At 32.4% G+C, this 13,385-nt stretch overlaps 1 protein-coding gene across 1 annotated transcript; it reads right to left on the bottom strand.

The window, feature by feature from the left end:
* Positions 1–7,217: 7,217 nt before the first annotated feature.
* LOC143058333 (uncharacterized) lies at positions 7,218–12,832 on the bottom strand. Its single transcript, XM_076231805.1, has 5 exons — positions 12,781–12,832; positions 11,662–11,709; positions 11,187–11,225; positions 9,483–9,573; positions 7,218–8,602 (listed from the first exon to the last, which is right to left on the bottom strand). The coding sequence occupies exons 4-5, from the start codon at positions 9,563–9,565 to the stop codon at positions 7,318–7,320; spliced, it is 1,368 nt and encodes a 455-aa protein (XP_076087920.1). The 5' UTR covers positions 9,566–9,573; positions 11,187–11,225; positions 11,662–11,709; positions 12,781–12,832; the 3' UTR covers positions 7,218–7,317.
* Positions 12,833–13,385: the final 553 nt, after the last annotated feature.

The raw sequence follows: 13,385 nt of genomic DNA, 5'->3' as shown, positions 1-13,385 counted from the left end.
AATTATTTTATAATTAAAGGCGTTAAGAAACCTTTGGTGACCCCACAGTTTAAATGTCTATCGTAGGTACGTCGTGAACAGTGGTCGTTACAGACAAACGTTCACGTAAATTGTCCCAGTCAATGGATGATTTTAATGTGTCAATCAATGGCCACAGCTACACTGTTTTGAATTTCATTCTATCAGATATATGTCTATGGAAAGTGTTGATTTTTAAAGATTTGAATAAGATAATGCAGTATATTTAATGAATCAAGTGATACAAAAACAAAAACAAAAGTATAAAAAAAATAATTATAAGTAATGAAGGAGGCCGATATAATTTTTAAACCCTAGTGTGACAGTGGGTATTGGTTAATAAACAAGACTAGAACACACCCGCGAAATCGCGGGCATAAACAGCTTGTAAACTGTTGTAGGATGAATTTTTGTAAAAGATATTATGACTTGAGAGTTTCATATAAGGTATCAAAAGCCCTCTCCCTTTTTCCCAAAATCCGTTATGTGTTTCCTTTCTGTTAAATCCAATTATTTTTCGTGTTTCTGGCCTTATACCACAATTATTCTTCCCCTTTGCTACAATGCATTTTTTTGGTAAAAGTCAAATTAAATTAAAAATTTGCACCGCTTCAAACATGAAACTGCTTATAGACCATTATTATTCTAATAAAATGTGCTTCTAGGACAATCCATCAGTGATTTTCCTTTTGAGAGCCCTATTAACATGCCAATGGTGGGATTTGAATCTCGTATAAATGACTAAGGCTCGTCTGAGGGGTGGTCTGAGGGGCCCTGATCCCGAAATCCCGGGCTTAAAATCATGAAATCTCGAGGTGCGTATTTTAACGAAATTCATATCCCGACATCCCGAAATTAAAAAAAAAAATATTCCCGCATCCCGTAATGATCAATCCCGAAATCCCGAGCTTAAAAACACCCGATCTCGACGTCCCGAATAAGTCCTGCCTCCCTCTAATCTCTACCCTACTTTCATTTTGGCCAAATCACTAAAAACATGAAATCTCGAGGTGCGTATTTTAACGAAATTCATATCCCGACATCCCGAAATTAAAAAAAAAAATATTCCCGCATCCTGTAATGATCAATCCCGAAATCCCGAGCTTAAAAACACCCGATCTCGACGTCCCGAATAAGTCCTGCCTCCCTCTAATCTCTACCCTACTTTCATTTTGGCCAAATCACTAAAAACATGAAATCTCGAGGTGCGTATTTTAACGAAATTCATATCCCGACATCCCGAAATTAAAAAAAAAAAATATTCCCGCATCCCGTAATGATCAATCCCGAAATCCCGAGCTTAAAAACACCCGATCTCGACGTCCCGAATAAGTCCTGCCTCCCTCTAATCTCTACCCTACTTTCATTTTGGCCAAATCACTACTTTCACTTTCACAATAATTTTTTATGCCGCATTTATGGGAATTATGTTTTCTAGTCTGTTCGTCCGTTCATTCGTTTGTCCGTCCTTCTGTCCGGCTTCAGGTTAAAGTTTTCACTTTCAACAATAAATTGTTATGCCCCATTTATGGGAATTATGTTTTCTAGTCTGATCGTCCGTTCGTTCGTTCGTCCGTCCGTCTGTTCCGCTTCAGGTTAAAGTTTTTGTCGAGGTAGTTTTTGATGAAGTTGAAGTCCAACCAACTCGAAACTATGTTCCCTACGATAAGATCTTTCTAATTTTAATGTCAAATTAGAGATTTTATCCCATTTCACGGTCGACGAAACATAGTAAATGATAGTGCCGATGTGGCATTCGTATACTATGGACACATTCTTGTTTCCACTTGTTTTACTTGTTTCAATATGTACCCAACTGGTATGACCCATTAGATAGTAAATATTTCAGAAAAAAGTAGACATTATACAGAGAGTCTCTGTATATTATAGTAGTTTAATAGTTTACAATCTGAATAATCATAAGAATGGATGACAAATGCGACTATGCATGATACCTAAAGAACACAGAGTCATGATGATTAATTTAATGTGGAAGGAAGAGAAGCGACACATAAAATGAGGTCTTCTCGTTTAATAGTATAGATTCTTACACTTATCAGAACAATTGTAATATTATTAGTTACATAGTGTGCCAGTGACCTATTAAATACGATATATATGGGGACAGTTAATTTCATATGGGTTAGAGCGAAGCTCGAACTCCCATATGCGTTTGTATTTAGGTCACTAGCACACTGTGTAACGGATTTAGCTAACAGACTATCTTAACATGTGGTATTATCAAAGAGATCAAGTCTTCAATATTAAGAACCTTCTTTCTTTAGTCTATACTAATGAATCAAATGGCAACAATAAAAACTTGTTAGTATGAATTTATTTCAATTGGTCATCCTCAATTTCTTCGTCTCTTAAACCTTTCAGGTTTTTCCTTAGCGCCGTGTTGGGTTTTTCAAAGGAACGTAGCACCACTATTGACCGTGTTTGAAATAAACGACACCTACTAAAAATGAATATGAACTATATACGGTCTCCACGCGGATGAAACCACTCATTTTCCTAGAAATGTATAGTAGATAAATTAAGATAAAAAATAACAATGCACTTTCAATTCCAGCGTCATTTGTTTTGAATTAATATTTGTCGAATAATAAAATTTGTACTTTATAAATGCGTTTTACTTAAATAATGGATTAAGCTAAAGCTAGAGCACCAATTTTTTAACCAAATTAAAGATCGTAGCATACTAGTACACACATGGTTCGTTGTTTGAATTTCATTAGTGTCTGGTGTACAGACTTTTTTTAGGTACTTGTGTATGATTTGTTCTCTCGCCTGCGACAAAAGTCGCAGAATTCGATGCATATGAATAAAAAAAAACCAATGGTGGCTTTATATTTCAGAAGGTAGGTGACATGTGACATGTTTTATGTCCATGTCGATGACCTCGTTGTCATTTTTCAGTGACTGCTTAAATACCAACATTTTTTTCATGTGAAATACGAGTAATAAGATAGCTTTATTACGTAAATGGGTTCCTTGGCTGCAGGATCTGCATGTCTATCATGCTGCGTTAACCTTACCTCAACCTCAGCTCATGGATCAGTGAACACGGCGAAGTTTTCGTGGTCACGTCTGTATCCCAGATACTATAAGCAATAGGTCATTGCTATTTTATTTTGGGAAGATTGAAAGGTGGTCGTGTCCGATTAGCAGGTTTCATCTGACCTTGCCCTAAATTTCATGGTTCATTGGACAATGTTTAGTTTTGTTGTTTATTCTATTTCTCCGATACTATAAGCAATACTATAGGGCCACTATTTTTTGTATATGGAATAATTGTGAGGTGTACTAAAAAAAAACTGAGAACATAAATGGGGAATATATCAAAGAGACAAAGACTCGACCAAAGAACAGATAACAGACGAAGTCGGCCTTCAACGCACCAGGAGGTGGGCCTCAAACTAGTAATCTGTTTGCCATATGAACTTGACCTTATTTTCATGGTTCGTTTGCCTATGATGAGTTTTCTTTGTTACTATAAAAAAAAAATAGGCCAATTATATTTGTGATATGGAATGTTTTTCAGCTAGATGATCATGTCTGTCTGGCAGGGTTCATATGCCATTGACCTCATTATCAGGGTTCATTTGTACAAGAAGATTGTTTTTGTGTTTCTCAAGTTCTATTTGCGATAGGACCAATGTAGCTGGTGTATGGAATATAATTGTAAGGTGTACATGTCTTGGTGGCATTTTTATCTGACCTAGACCTCATGTTCATTGTTATCGACTCCTAGGAGTCGATATTAAGAATTGAACGATGGACAGTCAGTACGTGAATTTTTCTTGCTACCTGATTGGAAGATATTACGAGACGTGAATAATCAAAGTTTATTAATTGGTTAGGACAATCCAAACCTATTAAATGTCCTTCAATCCCGTAGAGTATCGGATTTGCAATTAGATTTTGCCTTGTCATTAATCATGCATATTCATGATATTGGTACACATGTAACTTTTATCTATAAATAGTCGAATCTTCTGGAGTTTCGTAAACAACAACGTTAAACGATATATACTACTTCATAACGTGTGACCTCACGTGTGTGGTAAAATTTGTTGACTGATGCACGTGGCTACTCTAGTAAATGAATAAACGAGAGCACTTTCCATTTTCATCAGCTAAGAGTCGACTAGCCCTTTTTGAAAGGCTAATGCTTGTTGAAATTTGAAATCATCTCGTTTTTCATAGACTCTATATGGCAAACCGTTCTCGTCAAAACTATGTTTAAACCCTTTTTTCGAAAAAAATACACAATGAGATTAAAAAACCTAAAATAGCACACTGAGATTTTAAAATTACACACTGAGATTAAAAAAAAATGAAAAACACACACTGAGAAATTAAAAAGACACACTGAAAATTGTTAATTACACACTGAGATTTCAAAAATACACGTTGAGATTAATATGCAAATTACTAATGAATATTCATGAGATGAATAATTCAACAGATTAATATCATGGTCTCTAGAACTCTTGTCATTATAATGAAATGCGGTTCCTTCAACCAACGTTCACAACAAATTTCAAGACTTAACATCGTTTTTTTTTTACTAACTCATATTTATAAGTTATTTGTCAATATAATTCAGATTAATATTATTGCTAACGGTGTATCGGGATTGTTTGCTTAAAACTTTTTAAGCATAGGTCCTTTTCAAGTCTTTCAACTGTTACCCTGATTTCGCAAGGTAATCTTTTATATTTTTGTTGTTACGTTTCTATGTTATAATAGACACTTGGGTGAACATGTCATTGCATTGTTTGTCTTTTTGTTCCGATAATTTCTTATAATTTTAATAAAGTTATCAACATTTGGTTATATCAGAGACATATAATACATGTCTCTGGTTATATTTTGTAATGAGAGTAAGTGGGTATTTTTCTTGTTCTATTAGTCTTTAACGTTGTATTGCTATTGTATTTTATAAAACATTTGGCACCAGATTGAAGGACTAACGAGTTATGTCCCATAGTTGTGTTAAACTTGTAATAGATTAAGATTACGTATGCTAATTAGATATGTGCGCATAAAAAGTGCGCACAAATCTCAGTGTGTAATTTTAAATTCTCAGTGTGTAATTTCAAATTCTCAGTCAGTGTGTGTTTTTCAGTTTATTTCATCTCAGTGTGTCTTTTTGAAATCTCAGTGTGTAATTTTCAATTCTCAATTTGTAATTTTCGATTCTCAGTGTGTGTTTTTCATTTTTCGTAATCTCAGTGTGTGGTTTTAGGTTTTTTAATATCAGTGTGGTTTTTTTTTTTAAATTCTTAGTGTGTAAAATTTTCGAAAAATGTTTTAAACGTAGTTTTGACGAGAACGGCTTGCCATAAGTCTATTATTAAAAAAATTACCACTGTAGTAAATGTTTAAAATTGATTGCATTCACGATCCGATACCAGATCTTTCACGATCTGATCGCAATGATTTTACCAGCGTAAGCTGTGCATATATGCGGCAATTTTATTACCGTTATACTGTTGATTTTCTATAACGTTTTTGGTTCATCAAATCAAAATGACTGCCTTTCGAACGGGTATTATAGGTCCGCTTCAAAGTATAAAAAAAATCAATATTTTACACCCACGCCAATGCTCGATATATATAAAGATATTGACAAATAGAATGACTTGCCCATGTTAAAATGAGTATAAAGCATAGTATGAAAGAATTAATTGAATACAGACACAGATTCAATTGATCATTATTGATGACGTTTCATGCTAATGAATTATATTTGCACTTTGATATCCCATAAGGCAACCGTAAGACCACATATAATGTTTTGTTAACATTTTTTTATATGAGATAAGGGATAGTTTAATTATATAAAATCCCTTATGATACAAAGTACAATCATATATATCATTCTCCAAGGGCTATCAGGTATCAAGCAGAGTCAAACATGTGAATTAAAACAAATACCCTGGGCATGGTCCAACCTTTTCATGATAAACAATTAGTTTTTTTTAATATGTTTTAATGTCTTTTTTCAGCTCCTGCCACCCTCCCCTTATTTTTAAGGGACCCTCCGTAATCCGGGTCCACATTCACATCCAACTTATTAAATAAGTTTTTTCACATCGCTGTATAACGTAGTACACTTATGGTCATGAGTTCGGAAATCTGAAAATTTTGTACTCATTGTTGTCAAAATAATGATAACTGAATGAAATGTTGATATGTAGTGTTCACAAAATATAAACCTTCAATTTAAAATATACATATAGATTCTACCAATGCATCGAGTGTGATAAGATATTTATCCACTCGAGACAGTTAAATTTTCAAATTTAAAACGCGAGGCTCGCCGAGCGTTTTGGATATTTAAAATTTAACTGTCGAGAGTGGATAAATATCTTATCACACTCGATGCATTGGTAGAATTTTTTGGCCTACACATATGTATTATTAATTCAGTGTTGTTTTCCTTTAATAATTTAAAGTCCGTTTGACTTCCATAAATCTTCAGAAAATAATTCTTAAATATTCATGTAAGAAAAACTTTTTTTCTCTTGATTTATGTTAATGTATGATATATACGAACTCTGACTTTGAACATCATAATTTTGGACCAAAATAAAAAAAAGTTACACAGTAGGGTTTTATGTTAGTTCTATTTTTTATATATATATAAAATACTTGATAAGGTAGGTATGAATAGTGTAACAGCTTTCCATTCACAACAAAACATTAGACATGTACCCTTTTTTGTTTATTATTGGCCTAAAATAATGATATTTATAGTCCGAGTTCGCGTATATATCATACATACACATACTTTAAGAAAAAAATGTGTATTTGTAAAAATGAATTTTCAGAATTATTTTTTGAAGATTTATAGAAATCAAACGGACCAAAATAATCAGTGACGATATCAATCGGAATAAAAATCTCATCAACAGGTTTTACAGACAGTATACAATGTGTAGGGAATTTTGTGTTATGAATATTAGTACATTCTTCTATTTCACAATTAAAACTACGCATCATATTTCTAAGAACACAACATATTCTAAACAAACGAAAATCGATATCTATTTTCTTGAGTCAACAGAACTTATCTAACTACATCCGATTATGAAACCCAACTTTTACGTTTGCACAAAAAGATATTCCTTATCCTACCTGTATGTTTGATTTACTTTGAAAGTGAAAAGTACTGTCCTAATAAATGGATAAAATAATTATTTTATATTGCAGCCTCAATGAGTTGTCAGCCAATGTACATATATTCCATTTATTAATTTTTCAGAAAGAAAAACTTGGACGAGTTTAGTTATTTCCATCTTTCTCTTGTAATTCAAATTCTGACTCAGAGGTCTCAACTATTGCACCAATTAAGACGTTTCCCTTGGAGACGGACACATCCTCATACAAGATATTTATCGCCATCGCAGATGGCAATAATTTATCGGTTTCAGTTTCGCTTCCGCTACCGGAAGTTTCATCGCTTACACCCGGAACTGATGATTCTCTGCTGTTACTCTCAGTAGAAACTTCACTAGTTTCATTACTTTCTTCGCTGCTAGAAGTTAATTGGTAAGAGCTATCATCTTGATCACACAAAATTTCAAAAGTGTGTGATCCCTCTATTATGTGCGCTGTTTTTTCATTTGGGATGGATCTTTGTTTCTGAACTAAGGAGTAACCAAATTTGTGTCGATTTAGTTTATTGTCCTCTGAGGGATTTTCTTTTTCGTTGTCATTTTCAACTGTCTTTTCATCATTTTCACAATTGTTAATGACTTTATATTCTCCCTTTTCCATTGTTGTTTGTATTATGTCGGTTCTTTGTTCCTTTTTGATTTTCATCTTCTCTTTTGGTTCTGTTTCTTTTTGTTTTAAGGCTTCATTTTCTAGCGTTTTTGGTTTATAGGTTTCTTTTTGTTGATTTATTTGCTTTCCTTGATCTTTTTCCGGATTATTTTGCTTTTTCTTTTGTTTTTCTGTTTCTGGTTTCTTTTGTTTCTGTGTTTCATTTTCAAACTTTTTTTGTTTTTGATTTTCGAATACTTTTTTTGGTTTCTTTTCTTTTTTCTTTTCTGTTTTTTTCTGCTTTTCTTTTTCCGTTGTCTTTTGTTTTTTATTTTCTTTATTACTTGAATTGTTTTTTTCATCCGTTGACTTGTGTTCTATTTTCCCTTTATCGTCTTTCTTTGTCTTTTCATCCTGCAATTTCATCTCTGACAAATGAGAATATGTTGGATCCATGATTTCAATCCTTGGCTTTAAGAAACTTGCGTTGCCGTATTCGGTAACCTCCATATCGATTGTCACATGGTTATACGGATTTGGATTTTCCTTTTTATTCAACAACGACGATTTTATCCTGTTGTGGTCAACAAGATCGTACGATTCTCGATTATACCGCTTTTTAGATGTTGATGATTGGGAAAAGTCATCGGAGCTTTTTTGATCCGTGTCAATATGGCAGTAAGCATAACTTTTCTGATCAGATTCGAACGAACCTTCATTAACATACTCGTTTTTGTGTGCTGATACAAACACTTTGTCCTCGTCATCGATAAGTTCAGCATTTTCTGCATCATCATCTTTCCTATATTTAAGTCAACATATTCATTACCTATGATATGATTTGCCTATATTTACATATATAATTTTTAGAAAGCAAGTTCTATATCGGCCATTAAACTGTCGCCTCTGTTGTATACACGGTCACCACATACCAATCTTTAATATTTAGAAGGTCTTGTTTGTTTCATTTGAGTGTTTTTGTTTTGATTCAAAGGTCCAAACTTTAGAATAGTTCGTCCTGATGAAGTTAATTGAAGATACACACGTGCTACGCATTGAGCTACTAGTATGTGCCTTAACTTTTAACATGTATCTTACAAAATTATCATAATATTATTTTTTGTACAGAAAACGCTATGCAATATATGGGTACTGGTATGTTTTGTTGAACTTTCTAACTATGTATTATTGTAGGGCATTTTAAAGCTAAGCATATGCTGGTAGCTCAATTAGAAAAATGGAATTATAGCTTTTAACAGATTAATTTTTAATTTTATTAACATTTCTTTTAGATTCGAAACGATTTATAGCTTGTCAGTTTATTTAGGAATCTATTTTTTGTTGAAGACTGTACACTGGCCTCTAGATATCGATTGGTTATTTTTGCTTTTGTGTTGCTGCCTCATTGAAAGAGTTTGATACAAAGCATAGTTCAAAGCCTACGTAATATGTTAAAGGGAGCTCGTGAGGTGAAGGATGTTTGAGTTTTTTTTGGGACAAAAAAACTTTTAAGCAAGATATGATTTTATCATAATAATAGGTTACTGAAATAAATATTGTATTCTAGTTGTGCGGTTTTCTTATGGGCATTTTGAACACAAGTATTCCAGATTTTCAAGGCATTTGTATCGTCAATAATCTGTCATTATTCAATTGTTTACTAATTGCAACATCTCACATACCTTCGTGACGTCTTGCATTTTGAGACAAAACAGCCAATGGCAAAAATCAAAGCGGCTGTCATAAAACCCGCCGAGAAGTACATTATGGATTCTAAAATTATAATGAAGTCATGTGTAACTATTTGATAACAGTATTTATATGATTGTGTTAGGAGATACTTTAAAGTTTTCAAATGGATACTAATCTATCGGGTTAGCAAAACGCGTAGGCCTATAAAAGTGATTATTAAAACAAATGAGCTTTCAGTCGGGTTCTTCACCTTAACATATAGTGTCTTGTATACATTCAATAGGGACTACTTGTTTGTAAAGAGTCAGCTTTGACACGCCTTGTAAACCATCAAATCTCATCCAAATGGGTAAGCTAGAAATAATTTACTGGCACTTCCGTTTGAGCTTTTCTGGTAATAATACCAAAAATAAAGACAGGATAGGTCGACTTCTTATCAATTTATTGTCAATCTGTAAGTATTTATTTGAATAGATGAATGTAATACCATAGATAACTAAATAAAAGATTGTCTTGTTCATTACTCGGACCAATGTGATTTTAAAATGACATCGTATTGACATTTCTCCCGCAGGTAAGTGCTGTCAGCTCATTCCGTTTTTGACAAAATGACAATCAGTTAATCAATACGTAATATATATATCAGTATATAAAAGTTCTTATTCCTCACTATTAACGTATAATAACAGTTTTTATTCTATATATTTACGAAGATGATTTGATTTACCTGAATATCTTAAAAGGTATGTCAGGTTGAGATTGTCTGGTATCAGTTGGGATATACTTGAACAATGTTGAGATTTTCTGTAAAAACAAATCTTCGAAATAGATAATTGTCAATCAGATACGACCCTAACAATTCATGAACCCTCTGTATAAGGGTTGTCATTTTAACTTGCTTTTCTTTTGACATTAGTATTGTATGTTCTAATATTGTAGGTCTATTAATACTAATACTGAAGAGTGGTAGTTTTAAAGCCTAGAAAACCAGATGTTTAGCCAAGCGATAAAGAGCCAAGCGCTGGAGACATTAAGCATAGCGACTTTAAAAACCACCACTCTTTAGTTATTGTATTTATAGATAAACAAGACTCGAACATACAAAACAAAAGTTAAAACAAAAACAAGCTATAATGACAACCACTATACAGAGGGTTCACGAATTTTGACGGTCGTATCTGATTAACAAGTAGTTAGTTGGAAGTTTTTACATTGTTCCAGAATATCACAACCGATACCGGACAATCTCAACCTAGCATACACTACAAGATAATCTGCTTGATAAAATTATATTTGTAAAGAAATAGTTAAAAACTGTTAATATAGGTTTATATTGATTAGGATATATACTGATACGTGTTGAAGATCTTATTTTATTTTGTCAAATATTCAATGAGCTGGCCGCACTTACCTGCATGCGGAAGAAAAATCCTTTCGATGTCATTTTAAATCACATTGGACGGATAATGATCAAGAAAAGATCTGATTCAGTTATCTATGACGTTACATTCTCCTATTTAAGACAACATTCACGGATTGACAATAAATTGATGACTTTTTTTATATTTTCACCAGAAAAGCTCAACAGCAAGTGCCAATTAATTTTTCTCGCTTAACCATTTGGTTGAGAATTGAAGGTTTTCCAGGCGTGTTTGAACTATTAAAATTATAGCATGCTAGTTGGTTATACTCACCACTTATAAAGAATGATTGTATATAATCCCAAACGGTATCTAAAATATAGGTAAAATAGTACACTATTAAATGAAAATGGAAAATTGAAAAAAAATAGATGAAAATATGTATCGATTGAGCTCAATGAATACTTGAATTTAAAAACACTCAATGAGATTTAACCGAAAGTGTTCAAATCCTGGAAATTCTATGTAAGTTTAGGAATAGGTGATTGCGAATTAAAATACGATTTCTGAGCCTAATTTACGTTACAAGGATAGCGATTTAAAAACATTAAAGAAGTCGAACATTACATATTATTATATTTTGATACACCATTTAAAACTTTCCTTAAAATAGATGATTCTAGTTGAATATCATCTTTGAACAGGCATGACAATGAATAGAAGGACAATACGTTAATCTTGCATTTTGAATTGTGATGATAAATTATTTGGGAATAATTATAAACTGTAAATATTAATACAGACTTACTATATCTATCAGTAGTAGATTGTACAGTAGAAGAATTGTCTGTAAAACCTGCAGTTATATGTGAAAAAAGACTTTTACAACAGAAATACACATTTGTATATTGGCGTCTAAATAAATGCATCGTAAACTGTTACTAATTCATTTCTATCACAAAAACAGTCATATTTTTATATGCTCAAAATAAAGCACCTATTGGGTTATTTCCTTGTTTTTTTCTTTCGACATGTTATACAAGTTTGTTCGGTATATTGCCTCGAACTTTTACCATCTTTTCATTAAAATTTGTAAAATTGTGTCATAAATACGTATTAAAAAATGTAATTTTATATAAAATGTGGTATGAGTGTCAATTTGGCAATTCTCCATCCAAGTCACCATTTGTATAAGTAAATTTGTCCGGAACATCATTACAATTCTTATACACTGTTACCTGTGTTTCATCCTAATCAAAGGATTTTATTCATATCAATCGACTAGGAGACGTTATTTGTTTTTGAATTGATACGTATGCATTTAAACAGTGTAAGGTCTCCATTCTCTATCAATATGCACTAGAAAGTTTGTAAATCTTAAATTATAAAATGAGTTGCCAAAATTTCAAATTGACACCAAATTGATTTTTTAGGTAACGACTTGTCATTTTCAGCTTTATAAACTACTTTTCTTTTTTAAAGATAAATATTCTTCCGTCAAAGGCGAAGCTTTCTTCTTCTAATTGTCATGACACTCGGCATGGTGATTGTTATTGCCTGAGGCTGTATGTATGGTCCTCGTAAGGTTTTTGAACAATGAAATTTTACGGTAGGATTTATAACATACTCTAACATTATCTGAAATACAAGAGAACTCTAATTTTCTGTTTTGATTTGAATTCAACGTATTTTTTGGGGAATACCAAAAACATTATACAACGGCATTTGTTTTCATGGATAAAATATTAAACGGGTTTTGTTCCCCTTGAAATTGATTAAGAATGGCACATTACTAGTATCTTAAACTGTCGTTTCGAAGGAGGAAATACCTTGATGTATGTATGTAACCATATGATAAAGATTTTTGATCCTCTTTTCTGCAGAGTCGAGAGTAGAAAAAAATAGGCAAACATATATTTGTACTTACAGCATGTAATCTGTAAAATTATAAACCCCCATCGAAAGATGGACACCGTCGCCATTTTTCATATATTTTTATAACTGATATGAAATACGGAAATATTTAGTCAAAACATAATGTGAATTCATACTAATTTTAATAAGAGTGGACGTTTCCTGGTATTGCAAATTATTGACGCTAGACTGAATGAATAATAATAATTTCCTTTTAAACCATTATTTTTTAGTTCTATTGCGTTCTCATAAATCATTATTCCAGTTCTCCAACAATGCATAATCATTTGATATTTATCTATCGTATATTTCTTTCATACCACCTATGAAAAATAAACTCACTCTACCAAAGTCATGCACAATTGAGCAGAATGTATTTTATCTAAATTTAACAGTAAACTCATAAAACATACCAGGCTTTACTTTGTTGGCACTTTATTCAATAGAAACACGGTATATTGTTGTTTCTGATTTCCGGGCTCACCATAACGCCTTGATAACAGACTAAAATATAAAACATTATTAAGACGGCTTTCAACTGTTCTAAGGATTGCACAAACTACCAGCATTAAAGAATTCGACAAAATGATGCAATATCAATTGTTAAAGATAACAAAC

The sequence above is a fragment of the Mytilus galloprovincialis genome, chromosome 14 (genome assembly GCF_965363235.1).
Source record: "Mytilus galloprovincialis chromosome 14, xbMytGall1.hap1.1, whole genome shotgun sequence".
NCBI classification, from domain to species: Eukaryota; Metazoa; Mollusca; class Bivalvia; order Mytilida; family Mytilidae; genus Mytilus; species Mytilus galloprovincialis.
The sequence above is the reverse complement of the archived record's forward strand: the minus strand, read 5'-3'. Positions and strand labels throughout refer to the sequence as shown.

What these genes read in the sequence shown, in the direction of transcription:
- LOC143058333 (XM_076231805.1), bottom strand. Translation starts at nt 9,565, where the DNA reads ATGTACTTCTCGGCGGGTTTTATGACAGCCGCTTTGATTTTTGCCATT. An exon ending in AAATGCAAGACGTCACGAAG is followed by an intron (nt 8,603 to 9,482) that starts GTATGTGAGATG and finishes ACTTAAATATAG; the next exon opens with GAAAGATGATGATGCAGAAA.